At 39.3% G+C, this 27,996-nt stretch overlaps 2 protein-coding genes across 2 annotated transcripts; one reads left to right on the top strand and one right to left on the bottom strand.

Annotated features, from left to right (window-relative positions):
- Positions 1–5,224: 5,224 nt before the first annotated feature.
- On the bottom strand, positions 5,225–7,102 carry lsm5 (LSM5 homolog, U6 small nuclear RNA and mRNA degradation associated). The gene is made up of 5 exons (XM_084033401.1): positions 6,947–7,102; positions 6,010–6,105; positions 5,856–5,883; positions 5,704–5,776; positions 5,225–5,563 (listed from the first exon to the last, which is right to left on the bottom strand). Exons 1-5 carry the CDS (start codon positions 6,996–6,998, stop codon positions 5,531–5,533), a joined length of 282 nt encoding a protein of 93 aa, XP_083889527.1. The 5' UTR covers positions 6,999–7,102; the 3' UTR covers positions 5,225–5,530.
- Positions 7,103–8,447: 1,345 nt separating this feature from the next.
- On the top strand, positions 8,448–27,858 carry avl9 (AVL9 homolog (S. cerevisiase)). Its single transcript, XM_084033149.1, has 16 exons — positions 8,448–8,667; positions 10,910–11,030; positions 13,670–13,755; positions 14,089–14,160; positions 14,527–14,616; positions 14,710–14,776; positions 15,057–15,097; positions 15,187–15,225; positions 15,320–15,389; positions 15,818–16,287; positions 16,757–16,891; positions 16,973–17,192; positions 18,075–18,192; positions 19,037–19,090; positions 25,265–25,353; positions 25,735–27,858. The coding sequence occupies exons 1-16, from the start codon at positions 8,584–8,586 to the stop codon at positions 25,860–25,862; spliced, it is 1,884 nt and encodes a 627-aa protein (XP_083889275.1). The 5' UTR covers positions 8,448–8,583; the 3' UTR covers positions 25,863–27,858.
- Positions 27,859–27,996: the final 138 nt, after the last annotated feature.

The raw sequence follows: 27,996 nt of genomic DNA, 5'->3' as shown, positions 1-27,996 counted from the left end.
GAGGAGGGATTCAGGATCAGGACCATCTGGAGGCCTGTAGAACAGCAGAACCAGCGCTCGGACCGGGTCAGGTGGCGAGTCTTCATCCTTGACATTACCGAAACCAGAAAACCCATTGATGTTTATGACAACGTGAGATTCTGTTACCTTGTGAGGACTGATAAACTCAACGCCGTCATCGGTCACATGAGCGACTGACAGGAAATCACATCCGCCGGTGGAGCTGATCTCACAGTGTGGGAGATGAAGCCAGCACACAGACTGCTGCGCACATTTGATGTCAAACAGGGGTCCTGCAGGCTTCTTGTGATGCTGGTCCAGTAGTCTCCTGTCCCAAGGGACAGTCCTGTAGACCACGTCCCCTCCTCCTTCCATGTGAAACACCAAGCCTGTCACACTGCACAGGTACAGGCCTGGGCAGGAGCACTGGAACAGGTAGGTTTCATCGTTTTCATCAGCAGCCATATCAGGTGTAAACTCCTCATATGTGGTTTTTAACAGCATGTCAGGTAAGCTTTCAGTTGATCTACAGGTCTTGCTCTCTTCAGAGGTTGTTCGACTCAGTGAAGGCATGCTGTGAGAATGAGGCGGGCAGCGCGAATCTCTCCTGGGTGGATCTCCCGGCAGGGTGTTTGTGACTAAGTAGTTCATAGCTTTAACAGGTACATCCACTTCCAACAGGACATCACTACACGCCCCTGGATCTCCGTCAGACTGCACAGAACAGAGCTCAAATCCATCTGGTGGTATGCTTCCTTCAGGGCAGACAGTTGAATCCTGGATGATCGTGGGTTTGCCTTGTGGACATGGAGGTCCAGCAACAGCTGGAATAATGAATTGAGAGCAGATGGGTGTAGCAGAGTCTGAATCACCACTAGTGGAGAGTTGAAGGGTAGGAGGACCAGCCGTTGCATTCAGCTGCATTTCCAGGGTTTTATCAGACTCTGCTGCAGAGGAGAGGCTTGTTACCGTTGCTCTTTCTGTGAGTGCACCAGGTGGAGGTTGATCTAACATGTAGGCAAGGGAATCAGTGGTCAAAGCATTAAAGGAATATTTCTTATATTTTTTCAGTTTTGGGAAGATGGGGCTCCTGGTTCGCTTCCGAGCAAGTGCAGAAGACATCTGTATGTCGGAATGCTGACCCGGGTCAAAATATGCTATGTTAGATGAACCAAACTGATGATGCTTTGTCTCAGATGGAAGACTGCTAGTCCACTCATCGTCTGTCTCAGACAGAGCCCCACCACGCGGCTCATAGTCCCTCTTAGACAGAGGACCACCAAGCAGCTCATCGTATGTCTCGGACGGAGGACGACCAAGCTGCTCATAGTTCCCCGCAGACAGAGGACAACCAACCCACTCATTGTCTGTCTCAGACAGAGCACCGTCACACGGCTCATCGTATATATCGGACTGAAGAAGAAAAAACTGCTCAAAGTGCTCCTTAGACAGAGCCCCTGCTGTACTGGAGTTAAGAAGACACATATTCACATAGTTCCCCTCAGACTGAGGACTTCCAAGCTGAGGCTGGCGAAATCGAGTTGGACGGCTTTGAAGGACTGGGGAGCGGGGCGAACCATCTCTGCAGATCCTGGACAGAGCTCTCCTGATCGCTCTGGCTGCCCTGCTGAAACACGATTCTTCTCTTTTTTCTCCTGTATGTCTCACAGCTGACGTCATTATAACGCGTTCTCAAGTGTCACAATCAGAATATCTGGAGCTGAATATCACTTGGTAGTCTTTTTGAGATGATGATAATGATGTTTTCTCTTGTTTTTAAGCTTCCTCTTCAGCCCCGGGAAAAATGCACTTCACATTGCTTTTTTCATGTCTCATCTTTTTCTTTTCACATGTATGATTATCTTTTAATCTCTTGATGTTTTTAAATGACGCCCATCCTGTTGTTTCTCCTGCTCTGCACCCTGAAATAAAATGACAAAAAATGTAAATCTCTAATCTTTCAGTTCATTTATTCAACAGAATTTTTACAGATGTTTAACCACAAATGATAACCAATATACTAGAATACACAAAGCTGCAGGTAAATACTTTTACTCAACTTCTGTACAGTTTTGAGGTACTTATATTTGCATTTGATGCATCTTTCTACTTCTCTACATCTATTTGATAACTTAAGTTCGTTGTTAATAAATCAATTCATACATTTTAATTCAATTGTTAAAACGAGCTCCATCTTTACCTGCTGCAACATCAAAATACAAATAAATCTTACATAAATCTATAAATATGTATCTGAAAGGCAAAATCTCAACGTACTTATTTTGTATTTTGCTGCCAATACTTTTCCTTAAATACCATTTTGAATGCAGGACTTTTACTGAAGTAAAAGATTTGAATACTTCTTCATCACCGTTTTCTTTTCACTTTGCCCAAGACTAATAAAGAAAATAAGTTATATATATAGGTCCATTTAAAAAACGAACAACGACAAATGTTTTTATTTAAGTATAAGTTTTACAACTATGAGATAAAAAACAAATAAAGAAAATCTTTTGTTTTCAATATGCAATTGTCATTTATTTGTAAAACGAAAAAAAAAATGTTGTCATGTGTGATTCATGATGGACTTCTAATTTAACCTTTTTCTGTATAACAAATCTTCAATTAGGAATCTTACAAAAATATTTTCCTCACTCAAGATTAAGAAAGTAAAAGATTTGAATACTTCTTCATCACCGTTTTCTTTTCACTTTGCCCAAGACTAATAAAGAAGATAAGTTATAGTTTAGTCCATTTAAAAAATGAACAACGACAAAATAAATGATAAACACAAAGTCTAATAATAGCTCAGTTCTGTTAAAAGGAAAAAAGCGAGAGGAAGCTTCAAAACCAACGCAGCCATGACAGGAAATTAATCTGGGTCAGAGAAGGTTAAAGAAGAAAAAAAACCCCAATCAACAAGCAATTAAATGGTAAAAATATATATATAAAAAAATGAACAACGACAAAATAAATGATAAACACAAAGTCTAATAATAGCTCAGTTCTGTTAAAAGGAAAAAAGCGAGAGGAAGCTTCAAAACCAACGCAGCCATGACAGGAAATTAATCTGGGTCAGAGAAGGTTAAAGAAGAAAAAAAACCCCAATCAACAAGCAATTAAATGGTAAAAATATATATATAAAAAAAAAAAATTCAATCAATGCAGAATTATTCAAATTTCCATCCAATTAACAGCATTAATAACAAATATTCTAAATAAAAGGTCAACGGCAGGTTAATTTTATTTTAAAGTATAAAAGTATTAGCATAAAAATGTACTTTAAGTTCTAAAAGTAAAAAGATTTGTCAGAATGGTCCATTTCAGAATTATACATATATATTACATTTGAATTATTGATGCATTCATGTGTTAATTTAATGTTGCAGCCGGTAAAGGTGGAGCTCATCAATACACGTAAATCGTCAATACACGTAAATCGTAATCTATATTATTACATCCAAATGTATTTGTTGATACAATTTAATGTATGATTAATCTGAATCTGCAAAGTAACAAAATAGAAGACAAATGTAGTGGAGTAGAAGTATGAAGTAGCAGAAAAGGGAAATACTCAAGTAAAGTACAAATACTTCAAATTGTACTTAAGTTCAGCACTATATATTTAGAATAAACCAAACATCCTCATAAATGCACTTCATAAAAACGTTATTTCTCACAATGGCTTATTATAAGTTTGAGTTATTAATGCAGATATTTTGTATACTTACCGGTGAGCTGCACAATGAGTTCAACCTTCAACATTAAAAGAAAAAAATGAAAATGTCAGAGATGGTTGGTGAGTCTGCGTTTTCTTCCTCTTCCTGATTTGTTTTTAACTGTTAAGAGCAAGCAAAGGGGCGCACCCAAGTCACAACTCTCCCACAAAGGTCATCAGATATACATAAAAAAAAGTAGAAATGCACCATGGATCTATCAGAACGATTTATCCTCTCGAGTTATTAAATATTATTCTACTGCATGAATAATAAATTGTCAATCAAATATTTTTAAAAGCAGTGTTGATTTCTATGGTATTTATATCTTCATGGACATTTGTTTTTTCTCTGCCATTCTGCAAAAGTTATTAAATAAAAAACAATGATTGTGGACATTTCATCAGCAGTTGATATGACCTTTAAGGTAAATGTTTTACCTTTAAAACGTTTTCACTATAAAAGAGGTTTTAAAGGTCCAATATTGTAAATTTTCACAGTCCGTATTCAGAAACTGTTCCTTTAAATGAGCCGTTAGTACAGATGTGATGTTACAAATATATAATATAAAGACCATTTTACAGTTTTAAATGTGAACATTCAAAACGTCTTCAACTGACAAGAAGTAAGCAAGGACCCAAACCATTGCTTAGCAACAAACACAGCAGCTTAGTTCCGTTGAAAGGCACAAAAGCGGACTGTTTCAGACCGATGGTGAATCGGTATTTGTACAGACAGTATCAGAAAAGAGTTTTCCGAGCATTAAAGCATGTAAAAAATATCTAGTTGCAACACAACAAGAAATACAACCTGGAAATGATCATGATATACAGTATATGCTTTAAACAAGTTTTTATCTTTATTGTACAACTTTATTGTCCTCATTCCTATGTGTTATTTCTGTATGGTGATGAAAATCTCAAAAAGTCAAATTTCGGTATTACAGTACTTGACCAAAGGTGATTCTGATTGTTTTGGTAGAAACAATCAACAGTACTTTGATGCACGCTCTTTAGTATTTTGCTTGATATTAATACAGGCTAAGGGCTACACTTCCTGTGACTTATTAAACTGTTTCTGCTGAATTATTTTGGTATTTTCAGAGGGAAGATGTTGTTGGAACAGCTTGCCTTCTGCTTATCTTAAGACTTATTCTGGTGATTTTCTCCATTTTTTTTGTCAATAAATCCCATGAAAAGATAAAACCCAATACAGAACATATAAACTGAAAAATTACTACTTTTTTCACATAGCTGTTTTTTTTTAGAAACATATTTACATCTCCAGTGGGAACAATGGGCATGGATCTGACAGGCACGCACACACACACTTTGATGAAATTAATGATTTAATTTAGCTCTCTACCTCCAGATGGACTATTGCTTTTCTGGTCAACGGGAAGGACGTGGCCATCCACTTTGAGATCAGAGCAATTTCAAAACATTTTTCGTTCTTTCTTTCTACACACACAACTCTTTTGTTTTGTACAAATGTTTTTATTTAAGTACAAGTTGTACAACTATGCGATAAAAAAAACAAACAAAGAAAATCTTGTGTTTTCAAACTGCAATTGTCATTTATTTGTAAAATGAAAAAACATTTTTTAGTCATGTGAGATTCATGATGGACTTCTGATTTAACCTTTTTTTTTGTATAACAAATCTTCAATTAGGAATCTTACAAAAATATTTTCCTCACTCAAGATCAAGAAGGAATGATCCAAAAATAACAATAATGATATAGTCAACTAAGGAACATAGGGAAGGCATAAATCCACAACACAAAACTCTCAGTCTTCAAAGACGATTCTCATCTCATACTTCAGGACCTTCTCCTCCAGGTATGAGCTGCAAAAAAAGAGAAAATATATGGATATAAATCCTACTGTGACAGTGAAAACAGTAACAGATGCTTTGAAGGTGTAGGGCACACTTGTGAGTCAATAAGGTGGATGTAATGATGCCAAACATGCAGCATATTTACATACCATGGTGATGTTATTGCCATTGAGGAGGATCTGGTCCAGTTTGGTTATCCTCCGCCCCTCTGGTGTGATTTCACTGAAACATATATTGAGTTCATTCAGCAGTTTGGTTGAAAAGTGACTGGACTCAATGCAAAAACAAGAGGTGCACTTACAATTCTGTCACATCTTCCAGGACCATATCTAACACAATGAATTAAGGACAAAAACTGGAACAATGTTCAGAGACAGTCAAATAATGCAGTTAGTCAAATATGAGAAAATACGTGGGTTTTTTCAGTCACATTGTAATTAATCTGGAAAGGATACTGACAAAGTCGTCGAAACCCAGCAGAGTCCCGACGATTTCTTTATCGGTTTTCATGACGATGTGAATTCGGGACCCGATACATTTGTCGACAAGCTCTAAAAGATGAAACACAAATTGAAATCCCGTGTTTTTTTTATTATTTTCTCTTTGCTCGATTGCACAGGAGTCCCTAATCATATGAAGTGATTAGTAGTCAGACAGAAAATACAACAGTCATTTTTTTAAATAATTGATTCCTCATTTCAGTTATTTTTCAGTCACATCCTACAAATGTGAGGATTTCATGTCTCCTTGTCATACATGATAGTAGACTTTTACTATATTTGGGTCACTGCAAGTTATACTTATTTTCATTTTAAATGAATCTGATGGATCTTCTTCAATGCAATCGACTAATTCTGTCTATAAAAGGTGGTCATTTGATCTGACTAACAGCCCAAAATATAAGGATATTTAATCAGTTAACAAATATTGAGCGATCCCTTCAAACAAAGCAGCGGTGAAAAACGTACTTAAAGTATTACAAGTAGAACCTGTGACTGTACTCGTTGAGGTGGAGCTCATTTTTTTTTTACCAATTCATTAATTTTTCATTATGTATTTGCTGATTATACAGTCCATTAATTATTTTTCCTTATAACAAGACATTTGAGTAACTTTAAAGAAGTTAACCTGTATGTAACTTATACAACAAAATAAAACTGCCAATCTGGTAGGTTATGCTAGTAGCACTCGCAAAGACGGCTAACGTTAGTAAAGAGGACTATAATGTGCCCATACCTGAAAGCATGATGCTAACACGCTAACTAGCTAACTATACACCCCCAACACCCGAACTTCCGCCTCAAACTGCAACGACTTCAATCTGACTTTTAATAGCGTTTCAGAATCAGCTACTTCAAACAGAACCTCGACATCATTCAGAAATATACAAACCAAGGGGGAGCAACTGTGAAGGATTTGTAGCCGGAGTAGCCGCCATGTTCATTCAATAGGAAACAGGCAGAAGCTATCGACAGAAGAACGTCATTAACCAGGCCAAAGCAATCGAATCACGATCAATCACCGAACGACTTTCTGCAGCTGCCAGATATATCCTTTGTCGTGTATATTTAAAAATAATAATAATAATGAAACACTTTTATTGTTGTATATTTAATAGATATGACGGAAACTGAAAGGACCTTAAGATGAAATGCTGTTATTCAATCTATTTCCACAAGATGGCGCTGGTCGTGCTAGACAAGAGATGACGTAATTAATTCCGGCTAACAAAGATAATAGCTAAGGTCAAGATGGTACCCCACCACATTTGCTCTAGTCTGCCAGGTCCAGTGGTGAAATTTAGTTCTTAACGTTATGATTTATGTTTTATGGTACACAATACTTCTACGCTGGTATTGTATTCATAGGAAATTATTTACTGCGCTTTTTTTCGTAAATGTATATGAAGGCTGTAGTTACTTTGAAGATCAATCTGTACAGCATGCTCATTGTATAAAATCTTGAGATAGAACAAACTAACAAATCTAAAACATCAACCTCAATTATAACGATACAATGCTGCTCACATATTAATATAATTATATAATATTACACTTACTGGGGCCATGCTGCTGCCTATTGAGTACTGTAGCTATTTTAGGACACCAAGGTATTTCATATTTTAGACGTTTAGAAACCTTTATGGCTTGTATAAAAAAACAACACAAAATTCTTACAAAATGTTATACTTTATGGACTTTCTGAATCTAGAATATAAATCAAATACACATTATTGGGTCTACTAATGGATTTCATATTTCAACAGGCTTCCTTCAAATTAGGCCCTTTTTGCATTAACCAGGCCTTAAAAGTATTTTATTTTATTTTATTTTATTTTATTTGTATCTACCCAGTGGGAGATTAGGCCATCCTTTAACCACATGGTCAATCCAATCAGCGGCCACCCATCCTAAATGCAGAAGTCAGACTTCATGTAGCCTACATACTGCGATGACTGTGTTGCATTACAGAAAGTGCAGCTGATGCAATATATTTTGGACATCTAGCAGTAGCTCATTTGCAGAATTTGACCCTGATTAGGCGTTCAAAAAAATACAAATAAAATATTCATAGATACTTTAATTGTATCCATGTAACTGTATTTACTGTATAATATAAAATAAGGTGAGTTATTTTCATCTGTGCTACATTGTATTATCATTTAATTATTTCCAACCTTCACCTGTTTATTTTTAACTCTGAAAATGAGTCATGAGGGTTTCATATTCTACTGTCAAATGTGTTTATTTCTAAATAAACGCTTTATAACGTTATATAGAAAAATAACCAGGTTTGGCGAAGACGGAAGTGCGCAGCAGTGAACGCTCTCGCTCCGTTCGTCTCCTGACACACTGGGACGAAGCGGAAGACGGAATCGTTGCGCTGGTGGTTGTGCAGTGTTGTGCTCCTGTCCGTCCGCCTGTCTGCTGTGGATTCAGGGGGGTAAAAAAAAATCGCTTTGTTGGTTGTGTTTACATCCGACCCCCCGAGTTATAAAACACACAGGACGGACTACACATCCGGGGGGAATGGAGTCTCACGACAGGGACGAACTAAAGGGACCGGTACTGCACATTGTGGTGGTTGGATTTCACCACAAAAAGGGCTGTCAGGTACGTGAACCCCTGCTAGCAGCTAACGGCTAACTAGCGCTTCTTAGAATACTCATAATAAAGGCACATTTCCGCTTCATTTCCGCGTGGAGTGACTTGTAAACCCACCTACTGGCGGCGTCCTCCTTTCTCTCCCACATTGCATACATCAAACCCTTCAGGGGCAAATCGTGATTATTCACATGCGTTTGATAAGAAGCTGCAGTTGGCATCAGCTGTTCGCTCTGGGCTCTCAGGCTTATATAACATGTGCTCTGTTGCCAGTTCGGGCATCTTTGCAGTTCAGTGTGTTCAGCTGGAAGCAGCTCTGTGTTTTTTCTTGCAGACTGCAGCTTGCTACACAACATCTTATCCTGGCTTCTTGTAATAATCTAAAAAGCAGTCTAATGTCAGCAATGTGGGTTACTTAGAAATCTGAACTGCACTGTGGATGCTCATTTGTCTCAGTCTCTCGGCTAGAATGAACTGCAGCAAGTATTTCCTCTGAGGTATTTAAAAGCTTTACTTATTGGTATTTCTTGTTCATAATTGTCACAATTGCGAGGTTTCCTTGCAATATAAATTGTGATCATAATGAAAACTTCCAGAAGAAGTTACTAATACTGTTCTAAAATAGTAATTATTAACTGTAACAGTAAAATACAACATTTACACCACCTTATGATCCTCAGGGTTGTGTATGTATGGTGCAATAAAGCTATTAGGCCATTAATTGTTTCCAGTCCTTTGACAGAAAACGAATCAGCAACCATTTAAATAAATTATGAATCATTTAAAAACCCTGTTACAAGCCAAGCGTGCAATCACGCTAAAATGGAAAGATGGTCAGAATTGTAATCAGTGGGAAGGGATACAAATAACGTTGTCCCTCCAAGATAGTGGTCGCAGTTATGTGGTTAGTAACAGAAAGAGAGAATAGGATGCATGCATATGTTTTTCTTTTTTTTTTGTCATTTATTTGTTTTCATTATTTTTATTTTATTCATCAAGTATCCAGTCACTTTCATGTTAGTCATTTGGCTCCAATGCATCTCCTAATCATCGACTCTTCTTCTTCTTCTTCATAATTCATTAAAGTTACGGGCCGAGCTGGCGGCCATCTGCTGAGTCTTCCTGCAGCCTGTTGAGCTCGACTCAGAGGGCTTTGGAAGCAGCTGCTGCACGACGGCAAAGCTAAAACAGGCATTATTTTGGTGTTTAAATGAGAGCTGACAAAGCGGACGGTGCGTGCTCTTTGTTTGAGGCGGCGTGCCTGTTGCCTCTCGGGCTGGAGGAGGTTATCTGATCACAGTCAGTGATCCCCTGCTGGCTATCAGATTGACTTCTTAGCTCTTTAATCCATCAGTCTCCTTCTCTCTTTACCCGCCTCCTCCTTTTATTCACCTGCGACCCATCTGTTTCTCCGGCGTATTGAAGAGGTATAGCAGAAAATAATGAATGAATATGCACTTGAGTACTCGAGTACTTCTTTCCACCACTGGAGACGGGTGTGTTTTATTATTTAGAGCATTATCTCTCGGGCAGGATTTTGGAAGAAGCGCCGCGCCCTGAGGGAGTACAATCTGCAGTGAATCATTGTTGCTGAGTGTGTGTTTGTGTTGCGTTCAGGACCAGCAGGTTTCAAGTTCATTTTTTTATAGGAGGCTCTTAACTGTGACCAATGGTTCTTTTTTTTTTTCCTGCTGTGTGAATGTTTTCAGATCAGTGGAAACACAATTAAGACAATGAATGATCACTGCACCTAAGGTTTATTAAATTAAAGCTTGCAGTCAAAAAAACGAGTGTAGGCTACAAGAGCAGAAACATGAGAATAATCAATAAAAAAACAACTAAACTTACAGGTGGATCACAACAAGGCAGGTTGTGGACGAAAAACCCAAACCTCACTGAGCACAGACAACAACGGATGGACAAGCAATGAAAGAAAGAAAGCACGCAGACTAAATACACAAGGGGCTGATTTGGGAAATCTGACACAGGCGGGTAAACATGAGGGCTGAGAGGTGATTGGGGAGAACACAAGAGAACAGGTAAAGCTGACGAGACTAATGTGATACACAGGGAACAAGAGAGATATCTAAAACAGGAAGTAACGCAATCAATACATGACACAGATCCTGACAATTCTTACACAACGTTGATTTCTCTTTAGATAGTATAGAAGGAGATGAGGTAATGCAGACATATTGGAACATTTGTCTCAAGTTGCTGCCCTTGTTGACTTTCTGTCCCCGACCATCAGGTTGAATTCTCCTACCCGCCGTTGATGCCGGATGAGGGTCATGACAGCAACCTGCTGCCCGAGGAGTGGAGGTACCTCCCCTTCCTGGCGCTTCCCGACGGAGCGCACAACTACATGGAAGGTACGTGACACGGCTTTAAGGATTTGGCACCGTGAAATCAGTTAATATGAATGAGGGCTGGGCCAAATGGTCGTTATAGGTTATATCATATCTCGATAACGATACGTATCGCAATATGTCATGTTTTCTGGTACTTCCCATTTAATTAAAAATAGTCAGATTTTCGGAATAATTTCAAGCAGTATGTGCTTATTATCAATTAGATGACGCAATTTTTTATCAAGATATCTCAATGTATGATTTTATCACAATACAACGGAAGACGATAAATTATCATATAGAATTATCGTCCAGTGTTGGAATGAATTGACTCATTTATTTTCCTTAAAATAAATTTAGCCAATAACAAATTAGCGTGAAAACAAAACAAACAATTTTAATAAATTCATATAAGATTCTCCCAACTCGGGTTTTGGGCTTTTGGTTGGCACAAAAGAAACAATGTTAATATGTTGACTTGGTCTGTTTTTGATGGCCTTTTCTTTTGGGATTTTATGGACCACAAGATTAATTGATGATAAAAAAAACAAAACTCTTAGTTGCAGCTTTACAAGCGGTTATTTGCTATCTTATCAACTGTTTATTTTCTGCTCCGTCACATTCCCGCTAGATTAATTTGCAACACAAACTCCATATGTCTGCTGTTTGTCCTGATGAAAGATAAAATGGTTGCCACGGTGTTGTTGAAGGCTGTGATTGTGTTTGCACTGCACCACATCAGCTTTCGATAATCTTGCAGACCCTCCAATTTATCTGGCGACATCCTGGGAGCCGCTGAACCAAAAACAAATATTATCCGACCCTTCAGAACCGGCCCTAGAAACGTGAATGTAAACTGTGGGGCGTAGATTCGGAGGCTTTTATTTTTGGCATCCTGCAGCTGTGGCCTCCATCCAGACGTCCTGTCGCTGCCCAGCCTGGACCTCTGCTTCATCTCTGACGTCCACAGTTTAACCTTTATGCTCTGCTGTAACCACATTATAAGACGCCCTTCATCCTCTCCTCAGAGCGAATCAAGGCTGGTATTTCTGGCATTTACTTCACTTCACTTCGTTTTTGCTCTTTCTCTCACAGTTGTTCTTCCTGTTTTATGGAACTTTAGTCAATCTGTGATGAACATAAGAACATAAATGATTGCATACTTGGATTCATGGGGTTAAACAACCAGAGTTTACTGACTTTTTGCTCATGCAGTTTCATTTTGAGTTTGCTAAAAAGGATGACGTGAGGTTTGGTCATTTATTACGCGAAAAAGGTTAATGTCTCGGATGTCCAGAGACTTTTTGAATGCATCAAAAATTGGATCTGTTTGGAAGGCAAACATGCTCCAAAATGCATGACATCACTCTCAAACTAAATTTGAATGGATTAGGTCTGCAAATACGAATGTGTTCATTTTACATTGCTATAAAACAGGCCAGGGCCATAACATGTTGTATCGCTGCTTGAAAACTGTCTCAACTGTCTGTTCTATTATATATTACATAAATATGAGTCAGCATTATCTTTTCTGTTGATTATTAAGTAATGATTATTTTCATTATTAATTCATCTGCTGATTATTTTCTCCATTAATCGATGATTGTTTGGTTTTGGTTTTAAAAATATAAAAATAATAATAAAAAAGATAAAGTTTAAAAAGCACTTTCCTTGACTCACATTCCACTGGTTGTATTTAATGAACCAAACATGCAGGACAACTCCTTTTGGTTCTCTAACTGAAGGAGTCCGTGATAATCTGCTGGTTGTCAGGTGGGAAATGAACAGCAGCCGCTAATGAAGAGCTTTTAAAATGTTGGCAAGTTTGTCCAGTTTGGCAGCTAACAGGCTGCTGTCTCAAGCCTTTCCTCTGTTGTAGCAAAATGACTTAAATGTCACTCTACAGGGCTCTCTCCTTTGTACCTTCCCTCTTACACAACCGCCCTCTCGTTGTACTTTTATCTCACTGTGTGGGTGCTGAAGCTTATTCTGGATGTCCTGCACAAGAGCAGTGTATAACACATTACTTACTTTAAAAAAATGAATGCATTACAATACTTAAGTACGTCCTGTGAAATGTAATTTCTGATTTAACTTTTTCGTTACTCTGCCTGAGATGCATCGTCATGTAATTGCCAGTTAACAAGCCGCCAAAAGGTCCGATTGCATGGAAGTCAATGAGAAAATGATTCTACTTCTCACCTGATTTATTATCTCACTAAACATGAGATTATGGTCTCAATCACTATTTTCAAGTATTCTTCAACACAGCATGATGTTCATTTAGTAAATGATGCTCCATTTAGAGTCAAATAGACAATAAAGCAGGATATGCTTCAGGGTGGGGCTAACATGTTATTGACAGGCCGCTACCACGGCAACGCTACCATCACTACCAATGCAATTAGCTACTAAGATTACTTTAACGCTTAGCTGTAAAGTTGACCTTGAATTATGAAGCTAACTGTGTTATCAGCTTCACATCAGAATCCAGATGCTGGATCCAGATCCAGGAGGGTGGCTGTGCATGTGATATTCAGATTTGCCAGAAAATCTCGCTGGGTGGCAGACGGGTGCATCCTGGTATTTTTTGGCATACCGTGTGTGGGACTACTGAATCTTTTTCTGTATATTAATATGACTAATCATGTTTTTTTCAGACACTGTGTTTTTTCACCTGCCGCCGCTGAATGAAGACATGAAGTGTGTCTATGGAGTTTCCTGTTATCGCCAAATAGAAGCAAAGGTCAGTCAGATGTGACTGGAGTCATAAATATTCAAAGTACCAAGAGGAAAAGTGCTCAAAAATTACTATATTTTTTTAAAGCAGAGGCAGAAGAGAGTTAAAAGTGGACATGGATATAATTCTATGAATTATTATTCTATATTATATTATATTATATAAAGTATATGTCCCACATGCACACAAAGCATCATATTTGTTCTTCAGCATTTCTATTTTAGTCTCTCGTGACATCAGTTTTCATGAGGTCATTAGTTACACGATGACCTCACGTGTTGTGCTTTTTTAAAAATCTATTTCTTTATACATTTTAATGTTTCTCTAATCCGTCCTCAGGCCCTGAAGGTCCGACAGGCTGACGTCACCAGGGAGACGGTCCAGAAGAGCGTCTGTGTCCTCAGCCGAGTTGTGAGTTTAATCTTTATAACGTGACATTTACATTTCAGTCTTTACAAGCTGGGAGTGATGCGTGAGAGCCATGACCTCACCACAATCATCCGGAGGAGCTGATAACATGACCAATATTCAAATGTAAACACTTTTTAAACGTGCATCAAATGTCTTTACCCAGAAAAAAGGGGAATATTGGAGCTACTTTAGATGACAGGACAAAACGGGAATAATAGATCTCATCATGTGCAGTAATTTCCTGCAAACAGAAGACAGAGATTTGGGGAGTCATGACTGAGTGTTTTTCGTCCCCTTGAGCAGGATGACACGTTAAATGATTCACTGGCACATGATCTGCTGCTGACTGTTTGTTTTCCTTCCCAGCCTCTCTACGGTCTGCTGCAAGCTAAGCTGCAGCTCATCACACACGCCTACTTCGAGGAGAAAGACTTTTCCCAGATCTCCATCTTAAAGGTGTGAATGTGTTCAAGCAGGAAACGTGTGTTTGATTTTTTCTGTTATCGCCTCAGCTCACCTTTTCCGCCGTTTCCTCCTCCCGTCCTGCAGGAACTGTACGACCACATGAACGGCTCTCTGAGGGGCTCGGCTCTAGAGGGATCTCAGGTTTATCTGGGTGGGTCCAACTCTCATTTCTGTCAGCGGTGCGGTGCAGCTGTATGTCACAGCTGGCAGGATGAGTTGCATATTTGTGACACAGACATGAATAATAGTATTCCTTTTTATCGGTATTTAAAGTATGCATTAAATCACAGATGCACTTGGATAGACACAATATGCAACCTTATTAAATAAAATAAATTAATACAATTAAATAAATACATTCAGATGCAAAAAATAATGAAATAAATATGATTTACAAAGTTTAAAGAAAAGTTTTTTTTTTCTTCCCTCAGGGTTATCACCAAGAGATTTAATACTGCACTTTCGACACAAGGTAGTACCTTTAAGACACTAATGTGTGCTGGTAGCGTAATATTTGTTTTGTTTGAAATCCTTGTAACTCTTTTCATTTCACCTTCGTAGGTTCTCATCCTCTTCAAGCTCATTCTGCTGGAGAAGAAGGTTCGATTAGAAACAAATCTTTTTTTTCTCCTTTTTAGCTACACTGAAGGTTTGAAAAATGACACTGTGTTTTTGTTGTCGGTTACGTTTGCAGGTCCTGTTCTATGTGTCTCCTGTCAACAGACTTGTAGGAGCTCTGATGACAGTTTTATCACTGTTTCCAGGTCAGCAACTCACTCCTCTTGCACGCAGGTGTTTTTATTGCATCTGTACAGATGAAAAAAACAACAAAAAGGCCTAAATATTAAATCCTGTTAAATCCAGGTACGTTTAAAAGTATGACAATAGGTTATTTTAAAATATAACAATGATGGCTTCATCAGCAGTAAATAATCATAAACATCAACACATTTTTTGGGGGGAAAAAAACATCTGAGTGTAACACAAGCACAAAATGCATAAAAGCAAATGAACATTAATGTCACAAATATCTTTTATTGCTTATGCATTACATTTTCCTTCATAAAAGCAAGAATGTGGTGACCTAAATGGAAATAATGTGATATTGATCATCTCGTCTCATGGGAACAATCATTCATACATGAATGTAGGAATTGTAAAAACCTGCGTCGTGACATCATTATTCGTGCAGGTATGATCGAGCACGGCCTGGTGGACTCGTCCCACTACAGACCTAAGACCAGCGTCTCCGAGGACCTGACTCTGGTGGAGAGCGTCTCAGGAGCCGAGGAGTTCGTCTCCGTGTCCGTCACCGACATCGGCAACACCGTGCTGGAGGCCGAGGAGACCGCCCAGCCCGCTGCGGAGTCTCTGTCCTCTGGGAACAGCACAGAGGGGGACAACCACCTCCTCAAACCGCCGTCACGCAGCTCTCCAGAGTCCTCGGAGAGCGACTGGGAGACTCTGGACCCCAGCGTGTTAGAAGAAAGCCCCAAAGAGGCAGCTGAGGGGGAGGAGACGACGCCGCTCCTGGACTCCGAGACGGGGACGCCCATCACTGTGCAGCCACAGTCCGCCAGCGGGCAGGGAGGGGTTGTCCAGGGTCTGGTGTCTGGTCTGGAAGAGGATCAGTACGGCCTGCCGCTCCCCATCTTCACCAAGGTAACGCTCACGCTGTCAAATCACATGTTCAAGCTTTATGTTGATGCTATTTAATACCATGATATTTCTTTTTTTTTTTTGCTCCTTTGAAAAACAAGTCGGCTCTAAAATGACGTAATGTTAATAATCATAAACCTCTCAAGATAAAGTAATAAAGAACGAGATGCTGTCACTTTAAAGGTACCAGACTTCTGTAACAGTTTATAAGGTCAACCCATATTTCAAATGGAAGAGTTTGTTTTGGATGGAAACTCTAAACTAATTGAGTTTGGTATCATGTTTCCTCTCAGTTTGATGATAATAAAAGATCAGGGTTGGTTTAAAATCAAATCATGCTCACAGCTCAAACACCCACTCATCAAATAATCACCTGCGTTTTTTGAGTTCCAGCAGGATATTAGCTCAGATTTAACAGCTTCTTTGTCCTCGGTCAGTCGTATACACAGTGACCTTTGCCTCCTGTTGCCAGGGATACCTGTGTCTGCCCTACATGGCCCTGCAGCAGCATCACCTCCTGTCAGACGTGACGGTGCGTGGCTTCGTCGCGGGGGCAACCAACATCCTCTTCCGCCAGCAGAGGCACCTCAGCGATGCTATCGTCGAGGTAAACCCATGACACATTTTATTTTAATAAAAAGCATATATATAGTGTATGCAGTTAATTCTGTATTGTTTTGCGTTGAAGGTGGAAGAAGCTGCGGTCCACATCCAGGAACCCGAGCTCCGGAAAGTCCTGAGCCTGACGACGGCGGACCTGCGTTTCGCCGACTACCTGGTCAAACATGTGACGGAGAACCGCGATGACGTTTTCCTGGACGGGACGGGCTGGGAGGGCGGAGACGAGTGGATCAGAGCCCAGTTCACCCTCTACCTCCACTCCTTACTGTCCTCTGCACTGCAGCAAGGTGGGAAGACTCAGACCCTCACTCCTTTCATTCATTCCTAGTGTCACTCTTCCCTTCTTTAAATAGTTGTATTCACTTGTTTTTACCTCATAATGATGTCCACTCACTCAAAGCTTGGCTTCATGTCATTTAACCTTCCAGCGGCCAACTGATTTCTCTTATTTAGGAGTCAACTTCATTGTCACATTACATCATCTTTGTACGGTAAAGCTTTTAAAACTCTTCTTGTAAGTGAGATCTGACAGTCTCTTGTTTTATCATTAGAATCGTTAGGTTCTTAATGTATGAGCAAATTTTAATTTTGAATACTTGGTTCTGGTATGTCTGATTGTTTTTAGTTAAAAAAAATAAGTGTCCACATATTTGCATTTATTCACAATCATAACATGTAACTTTGTGTCCTTTTGATGCTTCACAAAAAGATACAAAGTTACATTCATAACATGTAACTTTGTGTCCTTTGATGCATCACGAAAAGATACGAAAATGGACTAAAATGGTGCTTGACAATAGGGAGACAAAATGTAAAGAATGTTTCTTTGTTATTCTCCTTGTATTCATTTTACAAAATTACTTTTTCCTTCGTCGGTTTTAAATGTATTATGAGGATTTACAAACGCTTGGATTTTATGTAGCTTATATGCAGCTTATTCGCCTTCATCTTAGTTGATTCTACATTAATAGTAGTGACTCATCACTAATCATGATGAGAGCTGTAATCATTGCGTGACACACACAGACACACACACACACACACACACACACACACACACACACACACACACACACACACACACACACACACACACACACACAGAGTAAATCCAGTTATGCTGTTAACTGTGTTGACTGACTCCAAACCAAACCTCTTGTTTTCTTCAGACAACGAGAGGCTGCTGGCTGATTACGGTGCCCCTTTCGTCACAGCCTGGAAGATCACCCACAACTACCGGGTGTGGTACAGCAACAAGCACCCCGCCATGGCAGCCATCACCCCGGGGTAGGTGACAGGAAGGACCCCGACTGAAAACAGAAACTCTCTGTCCGGGACCTAAAATGTACATAAGGAGCCTTTTAAAGGAATACGTCACCCTCAAAATGGCTATTTGCATATGGATTACTCCCCTTAGCTTGAATTCTTGAAGAAAAGGTTGTTTTTCTCGCAGGCCTCCACAGTGAATGAAGAATAAATCATCTGAGAAAAGTCTTGATGAATTGAAGTAAATGGGGGCTGCTTTTCACTAGAATCTGTTACCCATCACATTCTGCCACCGCAGAGGCCATTGTTGCTAATTTTCTGCACGTTTGTTGTCAAAAACATCAGCAAACAACAACTAAAAAACAAAAATACTGGCACTGTGCAAGTGTCAGACTGCAGAAGTGTTTTAAGCACTGAGGTTTAAGGGAAGATGTGTTTGGTAAGTAGTAGTTTCAATATAGTTTTGCTGCTGTCGAATATGGCTCTCATTTAATTCATCAAGATTTTTCTTACTTTGATTGTTTGTTCGCAGTGAAAGCATGTGAGAAAAACTTAAAATAATTCAAGGTAACGGGGTGATTAATTGATGTATAAATGATAATTTTATGGGTGAAGTATTCCTTTTAAAAACTATATAAATACACTGAAAGATGGGAAAGAATCAAAAGCACATTATGTAGTTGCATCAAGTATTTTTTATATTGTGATATATATTAAATATTTATACATTTTTACTGTTAAGAATAATCTCAAGGGTCTTGTTTCCCAACCACCAACTATACTGTTATATATATATATAAAAATAAATACAGCAAATGAATACCATTTACTTGTGGGTGATTAATACTTTTCCTCTCTGTTTTAGACACCCGTTCCAGGGCCAGTACAGTGTTGCTGATGTGAAACTACGACTTTCACAGTGAGTCCCCTTTATTCCTCTTTCATCTCCTGCTTTGTGTAATTACGATACATGCAACTTTATTAGTCACTGTGTTGGAAATGTGTCTTTGACTCCACCTCAGCAGTATAAATTACTGCAACTTTAAGACACAGACCATCAGAAATATGTAATGTAAAATATAAATAATGCAGTGCAGATTCAGCGGCAGATCTGTGACCTATTTATTTTTCCTCGGAACACTCGTGTCAGATTATTTCCTGTAGCTCACTTGATGTTGTGCTCATCAAAACGTGCATGTTGCTGCCCTCATGTGGCGGCCAGATGACACTATGAGGACATTTGACAGGTTGAGCAATAACAGAATGTGGCTTTGGCTTTATTTCTGTGTCCTTCTCTTAAAAAAAAAAGACACAAATTAACTATAAAACATTTAAACTTGAGGTTAATCCAACCATGTTTTGTTTTCCACCATTCATTTAAACTTTATTCAATAATTGAACCTTTGCTCAGTGTTTGCTGTTAGACACCAATGCTTTTACTTTGAAGGAGAGACTCTTTTTAAATCCCTTAAACATCTGTTGCAATGTTAAAAATAGTATTTTAATAATACATTATTTTTTGTCTAAGAACACCCATTTGTTGTTGTTCTCCTCTTGATTAGGCTCTATCCTTCCTGAACATTTTTAAGTATAACTTCAAAATAAAAGACTTGGGGGGAAATCATGTGGACTAGATTTAACAATGCAATTTAACAAGGAAAAACATCTATGAATGAGTGAAGAAAAGAGAAAAAAATATTGATTTAAAGAGCCAGTGTGTAGGATCTGGTGGTATCTAGTGGTGAAGTTGCAGACTGCAACCAACTGAAACTTCTTACGTAGATAAAAACAGCTCAGTCTCAGTGAGCGAAAACACAATGACTCAAAATTTCAGGTGATAATACCTTTAAAAAGATATTTATTAATATTCTATTTCAGATGAAAATGTCAGAAGATACTGAAAAATGTCCATCCTAGTTTCTCAGAGTCCGAGGTCCTGTCTTTAAATGTCTTGTTTTGTCAGTTCAAAACCCAAAGACATTCAGTTTAATATGATATCAAACAGAGAAAAGCAGGAAAAACTGCTATTTATGCATACAAAAGGACTGTAATGAGTAATTGAGTGTCAAAATAGTTGGCGATTATCTTTCTGTTGATTGTTGCAGCTCTATATTACCATGAGTACTTTGATGAGTACTTTGTGGATGGTTGTAGCAGCTCACAGGTCAGTTTGTGGTTGAAGGTCAGTGCGGTTGGTGTTTGTGGCGGCAGCGAGGGTCTCGTATCAGCTCAGGTCATTAATTATGAGCGACGTTCATTCTCAAAAACAGAGCTGGAGACTTCTTCAGCTTCAGCTCCGGTTTCATTCCAGGAAGTGTGGATGAAAGGCGACTCCGTCCACAGCTGGAGCACCGCTTCTAGTGTTACTCATCGGATAAATGTCCGACACACACACACACACACACACACACACACACACACACACACACACACACACAGAAGAACACAGGCAGGTTGGCTCTCACTTTACCTTCAGGTGTTTGGTGTCATGGCCTCAGTAAACAAACCCACAGACAAACAAAAGGTGGACAAAAAACCATAAACTGGGTCTAGTTTAGTTTACTGATGTAACCAAAGGTTCGAGCTGTGAAATAATTCATATAACAAGTTACAAAATTAATAATATCAATATAAACTATGATTAAGCGTTTGATATTACAGCCGTTTTTGGTCCAGTAATGTAATAATTTGTCAATATGTGGTTAAATGATTATCTGAACTCTAAGAAAATGTAGTCATATTAAACCTTTATTTAATCGAGTACCGAACAATGATAATATACATTACAATATTAAAGAAGGAAGGCAGGAAGGAAGAATGAAAGTCAGGACCGATGTAAATGGAAAGGACAGAAGGAAGGAAAAAGGAAGGATGCACACCTAATGAAAAGAAGGAAGGAAAGATTGAAAGCAGTAAAGGAGTATGGAAGGAATGAAAGCAGTAAAGGAGTATGGAAGGAAAGAAAGATAGATAGATGGAAGGAAGGAAGGAAGGAAGGGAGGAAGGGAGGAAGGAAGGAAGGAAGTAAAGAAGAATGTGGAGTTGTCACCCTGACCTCAGCTTGCAATTCTTCAGTATTTTCTGACCTAAAACAACAAATGATTAACTGAGAAAATAACCAGCAGGTTATTTAATAATAATAATTAAAACGACAAATGATTAACTGAGAAAATAACCAGCAGGTTATTTAATAATAATAATTAAAACCTAATTGTTAGCTGCAGCCTCTGCAAAGAATGTTTTAATGTCTCACAAGAAGATTGTTGTTGACTGGGTCAGCTGTCTCCTCCATGGTGTGTTCAGGAAGGGGGTGAAGGGGCAGGCTGGCTCTCACTGCACTATACAACTCTGGATGTAGTGGTGGGGTGAGAGGGGGGGGGGGGGGGGGGGGGGCGCAGGCAGGAAGTTTGGCACTCGGCCATCAGAGTCTTCTCAGGAATAAACACATCCCATTTCCTGCCTCAGCTTTGTGTCAGAGCGGAGCACTAAAACAGGAGGGGATTCAGCCGGTCTGGACGAGTGTGTGTTTTCCTACACGTGTTCGCCGAGCAGAGCCGGCAGATACGCAGCTCAGTCGACACTGCGACCTTGAACATCAGAGCCGAGTGTTTATTGACTGTCGAGCTCTGGGCATCTCTAAAGGATGTTGATATCCTCCTCCTGAACCCGGACAACAAAAATAGAAGCAGTTATTAAAGAGCGCTAATGAATCCAAATTAAAGACGCATCTTTTAACAGTCGTGGGCTGAAGATACTTTTCAGTTTATTTCAGTGTCCTGATCCGTTTTAAAAAGACAATGTTGTGCTAAATGCTGTGTTTTTCAGTTATTAATTTCAACCTTATTCAACAATTTTGCCCAACTGTTGCTCAGTGTGTACATTGATGTAGAGATGTTATCCTTAAAAATCCATTAAATTGATAAGAGCATTGTTTTAACATTGTGTTCTATTGAAATTATTAATTTTATTGTAAGAATTTGTTGATTTTGATTCATGGATTATCCTACAAGGTAGAGGAAGAAACAAATATAGGATTTTCATACAAAAATCTAATTTTCAGCATAAATTGTTAAATGGGTAAACACCATGATATTCTTTATATGTAAGGCCTTGATCTTAAATAGATGAGTCAGGTTGCTCATTATGCTCTGTGTAGTTATTAGCCTGAAAAGAAGTAAACATGGAGCTGTTTTCTTGCAAATTGAGGGTTAGTGGGACAGACGGTGACTGGATGGATGTTTTTGTTGAGGAAGTGAAAGGGTCAAGCTGAGTCCATCCACTTTGCTGCAGCTCATCACTCTTTGCTGCTCTGCCGCCTCCTTTATTTAAAAAAAAGAAAAAGAAAAAAGAGAAGCTAGACCCTACGCTTCACTTCCTTGTGAATGTGCTCTGTATTATGAAAGCACAGCCGTCCCTTTTCATGTTTCCTCGTCGTGGGCGCTGGACAAAAAGCAGCCGACGGCAGAGATGTTCTCAGAAAACAAGAGTCATGTGACGAGCTGCGCGGCTGCAGGCGGGCACTCACTGTTCGGGGTTCTTTCTTTATTGTCGGCGTAGCACATTGCGGCGCATAAGGAGCTGTTTATTTGGGTCAGCCAGCGAGACGGAGAGTCAGTGTGTCCTCTCTGAGTGTACACAGTAGCTCAGGGGAAATACTGCTTTTTGTTAGGGAACGGTGGAAGCTTGTCGGAGGCTGGGTGGCATCTGAACAAAGTTCAAATATGATCATTCTCACCACGTCTTTCCATTATCCCAACCAAACCCTCAATAGCTCAACACATTTCCAGGGTACTGTATGTCACACTTCTACAGCATATTGAGCAAGGCATTTAAATCAAGATTCTAGATGTTGTTTGCATTATTTTATACGCATTTACCTTGTATGATTGTGTATTATATTGATATATTTGGAGGCTTTTGAGGTCTTGAGTAGCATTCTAGAATTGTATTGACCATATTATGTGTTGAATAAGATCATTTTCCCTTCCTGATACCATTTTAGATACTTGAACATGCAATATTATTGCAGGTTAGACCTCATGAACAAATACAGAGAATGAATGCCACAGAAGTTTCTCTTATGAGCCCGTTTGATAGATTTTCCAGTGTAAAATATGGCCAAATTGCTGACATTTTGCTAGCTTCTTGCTAACGTTCTGGCTAACGAGACTAGCAACAGGTCCTGAGTCTACTAACACCAACAGGAGATATGGATGTGAACACAGATTATGACTGATTCTTTCACTCCGTTGTCTAGATAGTAAATATTTGTTTTTTCACAAATTAGACACATTTTTTACCAGACAGACCAATCCGGAGGAAATTGACTTTTGTTTTCTGTCTCAGAAACACAATCTCGCAAGATCTGGCAATTAGCGTTAGCAAACACCCTAGCTAATGAATTTATGTAATGCTAAAAATGTCTGTTAGCTGTGTAAATATCATACGTCAGCAAAAGAAAATACAGATAAAAGCATTTGGCCCTGAGAATGTGCACCTTTCAACAGAGATGAGAAAGAAGTGAGGTGGCTTACTCGTTAGCTACACACGTCATTGATTTCGAATTCATCAGTTGTTTTTTTCTGGAGCAAATCAGGCAGGATGTACAGATCGGTTTGCACGTGTTGTAGTTCCTGTGTAGCATTAATTAGCTGATAAATGATAACATCACATCAGATTGGTGTTAGATGTGCAAATACCGCCAATTTTAGGCTCTATTGGAGGCATTCCTGATAGCCTACTGGTGTCCGTATTGGAACAACTTAATGATGAACAAATAATTAAGACATATAACAAAAACAAGTAATGTAAGATAATCTAAAACATTTTAACCCTAAATATTTCACATTATGATAAATAAGTGAAGAAAACCAGAACATTTGAATATATGCAAACCTAATTGGTGCATTAGTGGCATTAAAAGTAAAACTACAAATAATATTTAAAGCCCCTTCTTCTTAAAGCCACAATGTGTAGACTTTCCTATGAAGTAAATCAATGCCATCAGAATAAAAGTCTACACCAAAAACACGCTACGGCACAACAACAAGTATTTTACTTTGAAAAATAAAGACAAACGGAAGTTGGCACCGCTCAGACAGATTCCTGGTGGACGTGCAACCGCGGAGCTGGATCACTGATCTTAGCAACGAGTGCCTAGCAACCGCAGCTTGTTTGGTGGATCCCACTCAGTGTCCCCGGGGGACGTGGGTCCGAGGCAGCGAGCTGTGGTGCCAGTTCACGCTCCGCTGGGCTCGCTCTGCGTGGAGCGGTGTCATGTTGACGCAACGGTCGGATAAACACTGTATCTGTCTGAGCTGTGGAGGAATGACAGCAGCAACACACACACACACACACACACACACACACACACACACACACACACACACACACACACACACACACACACACACACACACTTCTCACTTTCTCTTTGGTTTCAGGTTTCACACAGACTTTACAAGCCGAAGGTCTCTTTTAGATTGAATCTTGAAGAAGGTCATTAAATAATTAGGAAGGAGACGGCGTCATATTAAAGCTGAAATCTGCCGTCTTTACTCCGGTTGCAACATTTACCCATGTCCAGATTAAATCATTGTCTCGTTAGGAGGTGTGAAAGCACAGAGTGTCAGCTGCTGACACGTATCCAGCACCGCCCTTTTAACCACGCTGCTGTTTGCCCACATGATGCAGCCGTGAGATTCCTGCTGAATGTCGGCGGGGGGACCCACACGAAAGGTTGCGCGCTGGACTCGCACCAGGCTGCTGTTGGGATAAAGCCGCATTTAGCCGTCCATTTGGTTTGTGAAATGTAGCCTCATTCGTTTCCGCTCTCAGGTCAGCTCTGATCATCAGATCCGATACACCACCTGTGGCTGCTGCTCAGCCTCTGCTGTCACATAATCCCCCTCCTGTAACAGGTTGGCGCAACATTTAGCAACGGCACTTTTGTATAGTTTGTTTCCGGGAAAGGAGGAAGAATTTCGACAATGTCGCCTCGGAGACCGGGTGGGGGGGGAATCAGAGGGGAGTGTGTGCCTGCATGGTTTGTGAACCTTTTGTTTTTTTCTCCTCTCCTTCGTTTCCACTGCAGCTCGGTGCAGAACAGCGAGAGAGGGAAGAAGATCGGGAACGCCATGATGACCACCAGTCGCAGTGTGGTGCAGACGGGGAAGGCAGTGGGTAAGAAAGCTCAGAAATCCTGAACATGCTTAAGCAGAAAGGGTTCAGTAAACCACAGCATTCACATATTTCATATGATCATGTCAACTGTGGATTTATTCATCATTTCGTTCATTTATAATGAAAAATGCCCTCAAATGTTCCCAAATTTACAATTATACGAAACAGAGTAAAGCAGGAAATACCCACATATGACAACTAGGGAACTAGCAAATATTTTGTTTACTTAAATTATTATCAAAAATAGTTAATTTTATGTCTGTCAGTTAACTTAACTTATTTGAGTCGTACTCAAGAAACGCAGAAATCGTCAAACAAACATTTCTAAAAACATACCTGTTTTGTAAGTGACGTCCCACTGTTCTCCACCTGTTCTCTCAGGTCAGTCCGTGGGCGGAGCGTTGACCCATGCTAAGTCGGCCATGTCCTCCTGGTTCTCCACCCTGGCCCAGCCTACAGCTGCGACCGCCTCGGAGTATCCGGAGCCCGCCACAGAGGTCCAACCCTGAATCCAAACCCACCAGTCCTCTTGTTTCTGACTCTGTCCTCGTCCCCTCTGACCCTCGGGCTACTGAGAAGCCTGAGGCTCAGTGGACTCAGAGCTGCTTTTATGAAGGAGAAAAAAAAGAAATCAGGTTTTAAGACTGAACCATGACACCTGACGGTCTCATCGACTTTGGGTGATGCGACTCCACTCTGGACAGGAAGCCAGCGCTGCCGTTGTAACTTGACGGTCCATATCCACTGTGAGGCAGAGACTGCCAGCACTTTTGATAAAAAAAATAAATAAATAAATAAAAAAAACGACAGAATTTCAGCAGGCTGCATCATGTCTGACCGCCTGTTTGTATTGCTGGATGCTTTTTCCTGCGAGACACTGAAGATGCTGTCGTTGGGTTTGCGGTGTTCACTCTTTTGCTGCATATTTCTGGAGTTTGTCTATATAGTTTGCTGACAGAGAAATTATATAAAAACAAAAATAAATTGGTGTCACAGGATTCAACAGAACAGCATGAGCTGTGGCGCCATGAAGATATTTAACTGTTTAGATTTTAAATTCAGTCTGGCTCATGTTCATTGATGTCTGTGTATGTGATCACATTATGGTTGTTGTGGTAACTGCTGAGTTCCCTGCATAAAAAGATACATGTTGAGTGACTTTCATATTTTGTGTAAAAAATGTCCGGAAATAGTGAAAAATGTCCATCACGATTTCTAATTTGACACATATGGAGCCAAAGGAGTCAGAAATATAACAAAATATATCAAAAGCATTGTTTGCTAAATCATTTAAATTGAATGTAAACAGAGATATGAAGCCTTCATACATTTCCTTTAGCCTCCTATCTGTTTAACCAAGGTAACTAGCTCAAAAGGCTAGTGCTCAATGTGTTTAGCTAGCAGTGTTTTCAGCTAAGCTAGCTAGCCAGACACTTTGATGAAAGGTGAAGAGGAGAATAGATATGTGCCAAAACCCCGAAAATATGAAAATGATGGAGATAAAAGCTCTAGTGAAAGTTTAAGTTTTAATTTTGTTTGGTAGGTGGTGAAAACATTTTACCAACTTATCGTTGCTCTCAGTAAAATTATAAAACTTCATATTTCTTTTTACATTAGTGTTTAAGTATTTAATGGACAGTATTATTAAATAATGTCCTTGGTTATATCTTTGACTTGTCTTATAACCTTTTATTGCACATGGGTCTTAAAGATACTTTATGATGTTTATCTGACGAGAACACTACATCAGTTACAAAATAGGAATGCCGTTACTGCAACAACCACGATGTTATTCCATAAATCCTTGTGTACCTAATGCCCGACATGGTGACCTGATGAACGTGATGAAAACCTCCCTTGACTATGAAGTAACCTGCACCCAGCTGTGTTTCAAAGGGTGTTAGTAACCCTCACCCAGGCCTTTATATTTATATATATATATATATTGGGAGAACTATATTTAGTAAGTGATGGAGGTTTAAAGTCGGATAACTTATTTATTTGTTTGTGTATAACTCATAAATATCCATGTTTTGTCATGACAACACTGGAACAAGTCCTTTATCTGTGGACCATTATATTCTCATGTGATCTTGTGTAACCGTGGTTTTGAGGTGCTTACAGGATCTTTTCCCTCCATGCATCAAATATTCAACAACAGTTGGATTAAAAGTGGTCCAGTGAGCATGCTCAGTCCAGTCCAGTTTTACAGCTGTCTTTAAAACTCTTTAGTGATCTCTTTCTTGCTTTTAAACCTTTTTTTGGCCATTCAGTCATTTTGGGAATTTTCTTTTGATTTAAAAAGATACCAGCTGTTAAAAGCTGCTTATCCTTTCTTTTTGTATATATATCCTCTGATGATATATTTTAATTTTTTATTTAACAAATACGAATGTATTGTGGATTAAAATTCACAGAATATTTTCTTGACAGATGCTTTTAATGTATTTGAGGAGAAGTGCTACTATACTATATTGCTGTATTAAAATCTATAATTCAAATACACTGCAGACTTTTATTTTTAGGAGACGATGGTATAGGAACTTTTCCTTTATCCCCATGGGTTTTTGTGTCTGGTCCTAATGTAGGTCAGCCAAACAAAGCGCTGGCAAGTGCATGTTTGTAAAGGGGGTTGTTGTTGTG

Source organism: Eutrigla gurnardus, assembly GCF_963514095.1.
Source record: "Eutrigla gurnardus genome assembly, chromosome: 18".
In the NCBI taxonomy this organism is placed as follows: Eukaryota; Metazoa; Chordata; class Actinopteri; order Perciformes; family Triglidae; genus Eutrigla; species Eutrigla gurnardus.
This window is presented reverse-complemented; position numbering and strand designations above follow the sequence as displayed.